This window comes from Camelina sativa, chromosome 1, assembly GCF_000633955.1.
Source record: "Camelina sativa cultivar DH55 chromosome 1, Cs, whole genome shotgun sequence".
NCBI classification, from domain to species: Eukaryota; Viridiplantae; Streptophyta; class Magnoliopsida; order Brassicales; family Brassicaceae; genus Camelina; species Camelina sativa.
In genome coordinates, this window is record NC_025685.1 from 10745647 (window position 1) to 10758120 (window position 12474).

At 36.6% G+C, this 12474-nt stretch overlaps 3 protein-coding genes across 5 annotated transcripts; 2 read left to right on the forward strand and 1 right to left on the reverse strand.

Moving 5' to 3' along the window:
• On the reverse strand, nt 67-1667 carry LOC104787372 (DNA-directed RNA polymerases II and IV subunit 5A). The gene is made up of 5 exons (XM_010512948.2): nt 1557-1667; nt 1196-1413; nt 675-854; nt 464-577; nt 67-371 (listed from the first exon to the last, which is right to left on the reverse strand). Exons 2-5 carry the CDS (start codon nt 1391-1393, stop codon nt 246-248), a joined length of 618 nt encoding a protein of 205 aa, XP_010511250.1. The 5' UTR covers nt 1394-1413; nt 1557-1667; the 3' UTR covers nt 67-245.
• On the forward strand, nt 1869-5529 carry LOC104766130 (DEAD-box ATP-dependent RNA helicase 53). Of its 3 annotated transcripts, none has more exons than XM_010512953.2 (8): nt 1869-2370; nt 2473-2600; nt 2692-3103; nt 3256-3354; nt 3466-3690; nt 3779-3940; nt 4029-4221; nt 5201-5529. In XM_010512953.2, the coding sequence occupies exons 1-8, from the start codon at nt 1996-1998 to the stop codon at nt 5527-5529; spliced, it is 1923 nt and encodes a 640-aa protein (XP_010511255.1). In that variant the 5' UTR covers nt 1869-1995. The 3 variants fall into 3 exon arrangements, with proteins under 3 accessions (XP_010511255.1, XP_010511251.1, XP_019083043.1); XM_010512949.2 differs by having other exon boundaries at nt 4029-4149; XM_019227498.1 differs by lacking the exon at nt 5201-5529 and having other exon boundaries at nt 4029-4698.
• Nucleotides 9251-10738, forward strand: LOC104706468 (putative F-box protein At3g03730). The gene has a single exon (XM_019227692.1). The coding sequence runs from the start codon at nt 9251-9253 to the stop codon at nt 10736-10738; it is 1488 nt and encodes a 495-aa protein (XP_019083237.1).

Genomic DNA, 12474 nt, shown 5'->3' on the forward strand with positions numbered 1-12474 from the left:
TTATCCCAATGGCTTTATATGAATTTAGTGGTTTCATGATCAGATAAGATCTTGCAAGCTTTCGGATAGAAGTCTATACAAAAATTGTTCTAAGCTTTAATTCTCATATCTGACAAACAAAAATAGAACACAGCAACAATTTGGTTTAGTACAAAAGCATTACTCTTTTATGTTTCACAACTCTCAGCGTTCAACTCTCAGCGTTCAACTCGCAGTCCGACCCACAAAAGCTTGTTTTGTTTTGCTTATACGACATAGCGATAGGTAACATAACGACCAGCAGTTTCACTTGGACGAATGATCTTCACGACTTGCCCACGTTTCAGTCCAAAGTATCTTGCGATGGGATCAGTCACTTGGATTCTCGGAAGCTAACAACAGCCACAAAGGTTCAAACTTAAATTACACAAAACCACAAGAAGCTTATCATCACTAAAAAAACAATGATTTTAAACAGACTAACCTGTGTTTCCTTCACTGTGTATCTCTCCAGTAAAGTTTTCTTCTCTTCGGTGGTGAGAACTTGATGCTCAGGAACAAGAACATGTTCTTTAATGTTCACTAGCATCTCGGCCTCCTGCATCAACCACCCAATCATAATTCAGGATGGTAATGTGTACAGAGTGGATACATCATCATGAGAACAAAAATCAGTGTATTTTTTGTTTCTTTACCTGGAAAACTTCCAAATGAAACTTAGAAGAGATCTCACTAATGCAAGTTCGAGCAAAAGGGGTCAAGTTCTGCTGCACCACCAAAATAGCTCTGTAAACATTCTCTGATTTCATCCGGTTGGTGTACATCTTCATCGTCTTAACTCCAACTTTCGCCTCATCAGGGAAGAAAATATAAAGCTACAGCAAGAAGAGCACATGGAATCAGAGACGAACACCACAAAGAATCAAACCCACCCAGAGATACCAATCTTGCTCTATCCTATGGCCTCAAAATACCATCTCCACAGCTTCCTTACCGACTAAAGAGATGACATTTATCGATACCATCTTCAAAACTTAGCTCTCTGTAACAATTCCAATGTCTACTTACTAAATGAATCTCTCTCTAACACATCTGTTCTCACACTCAATCTAAACCAATTAGATAAACAATGATAGAGTCTCTAGTCTCAGACGAAAGAAACACTAACGAGGAGCTGAGTAAAACACATTGAAGAAGACAATAATATCATACAAACCTGATCACTGTTATCATTTCTCTTAGCCTTGAGAGAAACAAGATCCTCCCTTTTCATGTTATCGCCATGTTTCCTAATAAACTGATGCTTGGTCATCGTAAGCTCAGAATCCGCGATAAAATAGCCACGGTCCTTTAACATCTGCATCAACGTCTTGTGGATTCTGTACAGCCGTTTAATCTCATCTTCCGTCAACATCTTCTTCTCCGATACTCAATCTGCAGACACACCAAAACCGAGGGCGTAAGAACCAAACGACACACGAAATTAGGGTTTCTACAATTTTAGGTTTATTATAAATCTCTTAACTTTGAGATTAATCATACACAGATAAGTCACTGATGATAAGGAGAAAACTCACGTTTGGATACAAAATCACAGAGACGGTTGAAGAAGCAATTTACAGAGAGAGAGAGGCGAAGTCGAAGAAGAAGAAGCGGCGAAGCTTTCCTTTTACCTCCGAACCCTTTTCTCAGTTCTATTATAATGAAGCTTTATTGCACATGTAACCCCAATTTATAGTAGCTTTCTGTTTTAACCCCTAAACTTTAAACTACAATCTATAGTGATCCAGAAAAGGCCCAATGGGCTATAATTTGGGTGAGACGACCGACCCGACCCGACCCGTAGATCGATCACACCTAAACCCTTCCGCTGATATTTTTTTGTTGCGTCCGCAACTGTTCTTGTTGAAGAACTTAACTAAACCCTTTGTGTCTGTCTTCTTCATTTGCAAATCCCTAATTCCCAAATCTTTGGGGTTTTACATTTTTCGTTATCGGAAAACACCTGAATCCAAAATGATCACTACTGTGCTTCGTCGATCACTCCTCGATGCATCAAGGAGGACTCTTTCCGCATCGCTGACTTCTGTTTCGTTTCACAGCTTTGCACCAGGCGTCTCCGTAGCCAGAGTCTCCGATCTTACAATTGGATCTTTTTCCGATGTCAAGACTGGGTTTTCGTTTGGAGGTGTTAAGAAGAGGGAGTTTCATTTTCAATCTGGACCGTCGGAGTTCAGAGCGTCGATGGTTTCTACTGGTGGGTTTGCGATCTCTGAGAGTAGCGAGAGAGGGATCGAGAGTGATGGGCTTGCGATATCTGAGCTTGGGATCTCTCCGGAGATTGTTAAAGCTTTGAGTAGTAAGGGTATTGAGAAACTCTTTCCTATACAGGTTTGTTATGTTGTCAGATCAAAGTTTAAATTATTCATCTTTCGTGCTCCTTGTTCTTGAATTATGGGTAGCTGAGATTTTAGGTTTTGTGGTTTTGAGTAGAAAGCTGTGCTGGAGCCAGCGATGCAGGGACGAGATATGATCGGTCGTGCTAGGACTGGAACAGGAAAGACACTTGCTTTTGGGATTCCTATCATTGATAAAATCATCAAATACAATGCTAAACATGGGTTAGTGTTTACAGAGTCTTTAACGATCATTTAAGGTTCTGAGATTTAATTTTCTGGTTAGTTCACTGATTTTTGGGATTTGGTGTGACAGACGAGGGAGGAATCCGCTTTGCTTGGTTTTGGCACCGACGAGGGAGCTTGCACGCCAGGTTGAGAAGGAGTTTAGGGAATCTGCTCCGAGCTTGGATACTATTTGTCTCTATGGAGGTACACCGATTGGACAGCAAATGAGGCAGCTTGACTATGGTGTTGATGTGGCGGTTGGAACTCCTGGTCGTGTCATTGATTTGATGAAAAGGGGAGCTTTGAATCTATCGGAAGTTCAGTTTGTGGTTTTGGATGAAGCTGATCAGATGCTTCAAGTTGGGTTTGCTGAGGATGTCGAAATTATATTGGAAAAGTTGCCAGAGAAACGTCAGAGCATGATGTTTTCTGCTACAATGCCCAGTTGGATCAGATCCCTCACCAAAAAGTACCTGAATAATCCTCTGACGATTGATCTTGTGAGTAGTCTCATACCTGCTTATGATTATATCTGTAATTGCTCGCAGTCCTGAAAGATTGATTCTGGGTTTAGAAGAGTCCTTAGTGAAATGACATTTTGTGAAACATGTACTATTATTATGTTTTTGTCTAACTGTGATGTGTTATTTAGGTTGGAGATTCTGATCAGAAGCTTGCAGATGGAATTACAACTTACTCTATCATAGCAGATTCTTATGGAAGAGCATCCATTATTGGTCCTCTTGTAACGGTGTGCATTCTCTACTTTGCTTCGAAACTGATGTGTTCATTTCTGGTGTTTCTTTCTTAGTGTTCAGTCGTGTATGGGACTCAGGAGTTTATAATATCATTTCTTTTGTAGGAGCATGCTAAAGGAGGAAAATGCATTGTCTTTACCCAAACAAAACGGGATGCTGATCGCCTCTCATATGCATTGGCGAGAAGCTTCAAATGTGAAGCTTTACATGGTGATATATCCCAGAGTCAGAGGGAAAGAACGCTTGCTGGTTTCCGAGATGGGCATTTTAATATCCTTGTTGCAACTGATGTTGCTGCCCGTGGACTTGATGTACCTAATGTCGATTTAGTGAGTCAAAACTACACTTTTCTTACTCCAAAAGAATTCTGTTTCTCATCTTACTAAACCAATATTTCTGACTTGTGATCATGAATAGGTAATTCATTATGAGCTCCCTAATAACACGGAGACATTTGTTCACCGAACGGGGCGAACAGGTCGTGCAGGAAAGAAAGGAAGTGCTATTCTCATCTACAGTCAAGATCAATCCAGGGCAGTAAAAATAATCGAGAGAGAAGTTGGAAGCCGCTTCACCGAGGTTATATAAGCTGCCTTATTTTTTCCTATTAGTTTCTTTTGTTGAAGGCCTGGAGTAACTGGTTGTAACTATTGTTTTTTTGATTCAGCTCCCTAGCATTGCTGTGGAACGTGGCAGTGGAAGCATGTTTGAAGGAATCGGTGCTCGATCCGGTGGGTCCTTTGGAGGAGGCATGAGGGATCGTGGTTCAAGCTTTGGTGGTCGTTCAGGTGGTGGTGGCTATGGTGGTCGTTCAGGTGGCGGCGGCTATGGTGGCAGCAGTGGTGGTTATGGTGGAAACAGTGGCGGTTATGGTGGAAGCAGTGGCCGTTCAGGCAACCGCTACTCTGGTGATTCCGACCGTTCTGGTTTCGGGAGCTTTGGTATGCGTTCTCCTGAAGAATTCGATGCAGGTCGTTCTTCTCAGTCAGGTGGAAGAAGCAGCTTTGGGGGTGGCCGTTCAGGGGGATCATCAAGCAACCGTTCATCTGGTTTTGGGGACTTTGGCTCGGATCGTTCTTCTCAGTCAGGCGGAAGGAATAGCTTTGGTGGGTTTGGCTCAAACGATGGGAAAAGATCTTACTGAGAAGTGTGTTTTTGACCGGACCCGGCAATGATGATTGGTTGACCCTAGGAGGAAGGATTCGGTGACAGAGTAGAGTAGTTTGCTACGAGATACAAAGGAGTCGAGCTATATATATATATATATATATAATTGTGAAGTTATGGAAAACAAACATAAACTTTTGGAAGTTATGTCATATGAGGTTCTTTTTTCATTTTTTGTTGTTTTTTATTGATTAAAATGTCATGTTTTGATGTGTATTTTCTAGTAGNTTCTCATCTTACTAAACCAATATTTCTGACTTGTGATCATGAATAGGTAATTCATTATGAGCTCCCTAATAACACGGAGACATTTGTTCACCGAACGGGGCGAACAGGTCGTGCAGGAAAGAAAGGAAGTGCTATTCTCATCTACAGTCAAGATCAATCCAGGGCAGTAAAAATAATCGAGAGAGAAGTTGGAAGCCGCTTCACCGAGGTTATATAAGCTGCCTTATTTTTTCCTATTAGTTTCTTTTGTTGAAGGCCTGGAGTAACTGGTTGTAACTATTGTTTTTTTGATTCAGCTCCCTAGCATTGCTGTGGAACGTGGCAGTGGAAGCATGTTTGAAGGAATCGGTGCTCGATCCGGTGGGTCCTTTGGAGGAGGCATGAGGGATCGTGGTTCAAGCTTTGGTGGTCGTTCAGGTGGTGGTGGCTATGGTGGTCGTTCAGGTGGCGGCGGCTATGGTGGCAGCAGTGGTGGTTATGGTGGAAACAGTGGCGGTTATGGTGGAAGCAGTGGCCGTTCAGGCAACCGCTACTCTGGTGATTCCGACCGTTCTGGTTTCGGGAGCTTTGGTATGCGTTCTCCTGAAGAATTCGATGCAGGTCGTTCTTCTCAGTCAGGTGGAAGAAGCAGCTTTGGGGGTGGCCGTTCAGGGGGATCATCAAGCAACCGTTCATCTGGTTTTGGGGACTTTGGCTCGGATCGTTCTTCTCAGTCAGGCGGAAGGAATAGCTTTGGTGGGTTTGGCTCAAACGATGGGAAAAGATCTTACTGAGAAGTGTGTTTTTGACCGGACCCGGCAATGATGATTGGTTGACCCTAGGAGGAAGGATTCGGTGACAGAGTAGAGTAGTTTGCTACGAGATACAAAGGAGTCGAGCTATATATATATATATATATATAATTGTGAAGTTATGGAAAACAAACATAAACTTTTGGAAGTTATGTCATATGAGGTTCTTTTTTCATTTTTTGTTGTTTTTTATTGATTAAAATGTCATGTTTTGATGTGTATTTTCTAGTAGTGTTTATCGGATAAGAGTCTTAAGTAAATCAAGTCTCATTTTTTAATTGGATGGTCTAGTGTTATATAATCGGATAAGTGTCTTGGATTCATCGCCAATGCAAGGGCGCTCGTCGGGTTTTCCAACTTTTGGTGGCAAATGGTTGCGTTTAAAAGCTATCATGTTTTGTGTTCTAGTTTAGTGTTTGGTATCAAAACGTACCGTAACAATTCTCAAATCTTTTATTAGATAATTTCTCCAAATTGTGTTTCTTTCTGATTCTGGATTCCAAATTCAAAGCATGAAATGGTACCAAAACCAAGATAAGTAGTAACTGACACTTGCGTCTGTGAATTGTATAGATCTTGAATGATCCAAATTTGTCTAAGGTTAGTTTCATGTCCTTTGATATATGGTTCCAGAATTGTGTTGCACATTAGACATGGATCAGTCTATCAATAGAGATCATATAGGGTTTTAGACTTTTAATTCGACAAAATTCAACAGTAAAAAAATTGACCAAAGACCTTAGACAAACAAGTCTCTGTTTTGGAACAGAGAATTTGAAATGTAACTAAAAAAAAAAACCTGTTAAGTGTTTACCCTGATTTAGTTTGTTTTAGTTTTCCATCTATATTAACATTTTTGAAGTACATTTTGGTTTATGCTCTTTAAGTTTTAATTATTTAATTTTTTTTTACAACATTAACCCCTAAAACAATTCTATAAATAACATTGGAGAGAAACTCAAATACTAAACTTTCTTAAATTGACCAACATTTGTTACATTTATTGACATAAAATCTTAACAACATCTATACATTCCGATTTTTCCAAAACCAACTCTACCCATTAACACTTAACAGTTTTTGAGTTTGAGCCATTAAATCTCCAAAACTATTTTTATGGATGCTAAAATCTCTCAAATTTAAATGATATACAACAGATTTTCCATAACAAAAGTTTACAATATCCATAATTATATTAACATTAATAAATTTCCTAAACCAAAAATCCAATTATAAAATGTCACATTAAATATGTTGAAAACCCCAATATAATTTGGTTTATTTTTTTATTTTTTGAGGAATTACCAAAAAAATTAAAATTCTATTAATTATTATAAACTATATATATTGACATGGAAAAATTATAAACTATATAAGTATGCTAATTTGGTAAAACAATTAACATAATTAAACTTGATAAAAAAACTTATTTTGATTATTTTTTTTTACGCAAAAATTTATTTTGATTTTGGTGAGACGGGTTGGCATTAATCTTATATAAGGAGTTAAGTGGAATTGTTTTTTTTAAACACTTTTAGATGTGTACCAGGAGATAAATGTATTACTAGACTATACATATACTACACAGGTTAAAACCTTGAAAACACCACAAAAATCCTATATTTTGAATATCAAATACCTGTAAAATTTTTTTTTAATCAATAAAACAATAATAAAATAACAAATAAATACAATATAAATTTAAAATTTTTAAAATTAAAAATATTGTCCCGCGGTGTACCGTGGGTTAAATCCTAGTATATAGTTAATTTAGTTAATAACTCTGGTTTAGGAGGGCCTTTGTATTTTAATTTATAACACTAGGTTTTGAACCCACGCTACGCGTGGATTTATTTGATATATTTTGATAAAAATTATATATGATTGATTAAGTAATAAAATATTATCTCATAAAAAAATTAAAATTAGTACTACGGAAAAAAAATTAAATTTCAGATACATAATTTTTTAAAATATAAAAATCAGTTGTGTTATAAAATCAAATCTGATAAAAAAAATCATAAATTTCACTTGATGTCCAGGCGAGGCAAATCAAACTGATGACCTCACATATTCTAAACCATTTTCTTTGACCACTAGAAAAACGAAACAATTTTATAATCATGAATTTAACTCGTTTTCATATTTAATTGATCGCTACCACCTATGTTTTCGTGTTTTTTATTCAATATTTTCTTATTTTTCATATTCTTTCTTGTCGTTTTCATTGTCAAATTTTGTGTTAATTGTCATCGTAACTTTTACCGTTTGGTTATTCATTATACTCTTTTTCTTTTTCTTCCTCGTCAACATCTTCACATTCTTCCACTGAGAAACCTTTTTTTAGACTACCACACAACTTGTTAACCCATCAAATTCCAAGAACAAAATCATTTATTTTCTCATAAAATTTGTGAAATTCATGATTACCAGCATAGTCAACACATACACCCAATTATTGACAATTTTATCCATATACTTATTTGGTTTTAGATCCATGCGTTTAGAAACTTCTCAAACCAAAATCCATACTTGGTTTATAATACTTTAAAAACATAATAATATATACTAATAATTATTTATTTAATATGAATCATATGATATATAGAAATATGAGTACACTATAAGAACATATTAATTATAAATAAATAATATCAATTATATTATATCATCAAATATTATCAACCGTATCATATTATCAAATAACTGTAACCGTATATAATAGTAACTGCTTGAACCGTAACCGTATTTAAATGTAACCGTTTAACCGTTTGTTAAACAGTTCTGGTTAAGGTTACAAAAATTTCAAACCATAATTGATGGTTAATAAACCTTAACCGTGACAACCATAACCCTGGTCATGCGCTAATAAAACATGTGTGTTTGTCGTCCATATTTCTTCTTTAAACTTCAAAATTTGACTCAAACATCAAATTAAGGTCTTACGATGTCAATCATTATTCTTTAGACCCAAAAATAAAAAATTAATGAAAGAATATCAACTCATCTATAAAATCATACACAAAATATGTTTTACAGCTCATAAGAAATAAAAAGCACAAATGTAGATAAATAAGATAATTTATGTTTTGCATCAATATTTATAATATTTTAAACTTTTAAAAGGTTTCGAAATATAAAATTTGAACCTTTTAAAAATTTTCAATATTTATAATATTTTCAACTTTTAAAATTTAAAACTTATAATATTTAAAAAAATTTAAAAGCTAAGAACTTTTAAAAGTTCCAATATTTATAATATTTAAACTTTTAAATTTTTTAAATATTATAATATTTTTTTGAAACTATTTAAAGTTTTAATTTGATCAAATAAAAAACCAGATCAAACCAAATAAAACTTTTAAACTTGGACGCCTGATAAATCAAGCTTTCCTGCTCATTCGTTGTTGGAAGCATATTAATCTTATTTATACTTGTCTGAACCATTGTCTAAAAACTTTCTAGCAAATGTGAGATATTGTGTTTAGTTTTTGATTTGCATAAATTTAAAATTTTCTTTTTTTCTAAAAATTCTGGAAATTTTTAAAAATGTTAATGAATGACATATCAAATCCTGATTGATTGTTTAAAATAATTCTTAATATAGAAAACTCTGAAAATTTTAAAAATGTTAATTAGTGAGGTTGCTCTTGCTTTTTATTAGTATATAGATTAACTATTTTCCTAAAAATAAACCTTAAAAATGCCGCCAGAGACGAAGGAGATGATCGGTTTCGACGGCGATACAAAGTGGTCGAGGCTTGTACCTGATCTGAGTACAATATACTCTCTCGAAGACGTACAAATAGTGAAGCTTGGTAAGATAATCATCAAAGGTTATGCAGTTTCAGGGGTTGGACGAGCCATAGAGAGACTAGAAATATCTCTGGACCAATGGAACTCTTGCGTGGAAGCTTCTAAAACCTCACAAAAGGGTAACAGCAACTCGGCATGTGTGTCGTTTGAAGCCACCGTTGATGTTTCACAGACCAACGAGGTCATCACAGCCAAAGAGATCAAAGTTAGGGCAATAGTGAAAAAATGTGAACAACAATCAGATCAGTGGCAGATGCTCGTCCCGGACTTGATTCGGTCGATCTTCAAACACTTGAACTTTGTTGAGTTCCATCGAGCCAGGTCCATTTCTTTAGATTGGTACTCCACTGCTGAACTATGCTACAGAGAACACCCAACTCCATGGATCATCCTCTTTTCAAACTACAGCCATATTCCATGTAAGTTGATTGATCCACTTGAGTACAAAACATACGAGGTAAAAGATCTAGGGTTTGATTTCCATAGGAGTCGTTGTTTGGCTAATTGTGGTAGCTGGTTCTTGATGTTAGACCATAGAACTGATTTTTATATTTTCAATCTGTTTACTCGAGAGAGGATTCGTCTTCCGAGTCTGGAAGCAATGGATGGATCACTAATGAGGTTTGAGAGGACCGGTGAGTATGACTTCATGGTGACCTTAGATTATAAAACTAAGTATGGACATTTTTCTTCGGGTAAAATCAGAAAAGTTAGCATAAAGAATGCAGTTTTGTGGGTAGATGAAGGGAGCAAAGATTACTTAGTTGTGTGGAATCTTGAATGCTTTATAGCATATCACAAGAAAAGTTATTGTAACAATAGTTGGAAAGTGCTTCAACCTTTAGACATGCAAGGTTGCGTCAACATGGTATTTAAAGAAAGCAAGCTTTACGTGCTTAGTCTAAGTAAAAAAATCACTGTTTATGAGTTTCGTGGTAGTGATTCTCCAAATGAATGTGCAAGTTTCAAATCTCCTGATTTTGAGAAAGATCATGAAAATAGTCTTGTTGTGACCATGTCCGGAGAGGTTTTGATGATCGCGAGGAAGATATGCAAATTCGATATCCACAAGATGGATCCAAATTCGTTAAAGTGGCTTAAAATCGATTCTATTGGGAATGAAGCGTTGTTTCTGGATCAAGGAACAACCGTTGAAGCTAAAGATGGAGTGGAAACAAACTGCGTATATTTTAGTAATGATCAGTTTCATAGATACAATGAGATTGGTCTATGCTATGGAACTAATGACTGCGTCTACGATATTGAAGTCGAGAGTGTTGTCCAATCGTTTCAGCATTTTGCAGATATATCGCTAATACCTTTCAAGGATGCTCGTTGGTTTTTCCCAACTTTTGGTGGCAAATTGTTGCGTTAAAAGCTTTCAAGTTTTGTGTTTTGCTATTAATCTCTGGGAATTTTCTTCAGATTACTTTTTTGGGTTAAAAAATATATTTATAATCTGAAATGTTATCAGAACCAAAATAGGTGACTGACACTTTGGTTTTGATATTGAATGATACGAACAATTTAGTGTTTGTCGTAGGTTTAGTTACAGATCTTGTTGTACACGGATACTTGGGATATGACACGGTTTCTCATTATAAGACACGTAAATCAACATCGTGCAGCCAAAAAGACCACATTTTAAACACGACTCTGTTTTGGTCTTTTTGGAACACAGGAGAAAATTTTTTGGACAAAATGTTTTTAGTCTAATTAATCAAAACGTTTTTGCATAGGTCAATCAAAAAGGTTGAAACACACTATTTGAGATTGATTACTATTCTAGATCATTAGATTTATTACAAACTAGAAGTTGTGTTCCACCCTCTTCCTCCACGTATCAACCAATATAGGGTCGATACTCCCTGAACACTGAGTTGTACTGATCCTACTTATCTCCCGCAGCATACCAATGTACTAGGTATGAGATCCTGCTCCAGCTTCACTCGGCTACTGCGTCTCCGCCACATCTGGCAGTACTACTGGAGCCTGCACCATGACAGCTCCGCCAACCGTTCCAGCAACTGCGTCAACAAGTCAGAAATGCGATCAACTCGACCAGGAGCTCCACCCACTGCGACTCCACACATGGAAGCTCAGCCCCACTGGCCAATCCGGTACCGACATCGCCATCACTGGGTCCTACGGTACCACTAACAACACCTACTAATCGCTCTTGAAATGCATGCGACTCGCTGACGCCCTTTTCTGTCACACTCTGATCTATAGTCTCACTAGCAGTTGGGCCTCTTCCCCTACCATGAACATGACCACGACCGCGTCGATGACCAGGCAGCTCCACCTCTAACTATTATCACTACCAAAGATAGAAGACTAAGTTCAGACGACAAAAAAAAAGAAAAAAAAAATAGAAGGCTAAGCTCACAATTAAAACCGCATATACAAACACACAACTTACCATGTAATCTCATTGAAGGCTTGAAGAGGATGTTTTAGGATTCATGCCAAACACAATTGACTAATTCACATAATCAAATCAAGCATGCAATCCCAAACATCAACAACACAAGCTAAAATGACCATAGACCTAGAACCGTAATGGCTTTTATACCAAAATGAAACAATTTATCCTGTTTTTTTTTTTTTTTTAATTTTAGACATTTCGCTAGTAATCCCATATTCATTAACATCTTAACAACAATAAACAACAGCAGATAATATAAGCAATAACAATAATCCAATAAATAACTCCAATAAAGAATAACCAAATACTAAAGTCTATCAATTTCAAATCCAACAATGTCAAGAAGCAAATAACCAGTGTCCTAACAATGTTCTACAACCAAACTCTAGCAACCTAACAAATTGTCTTTACCTGCACTACAATCACACATTATCTTTATTTGCACCATAAAAGAGAGGTGTAACTATTACCTGAAATACTTAGTGAGGTGATCCTCTCATCTACTGAGCTATAAACACAAGCGAATAGATAAACACAAACAATACACAAAAACAAGTAAAACTATGGACCACACCTACAAGCTACTGACTGATTAGCCATACCAGCGAGGCACTAAGCAAGCTTGACTTGAGTCATTGTTGTTGCTTGCCAGCGAACTTTGCATATGGTTTCATTCCCAAGCC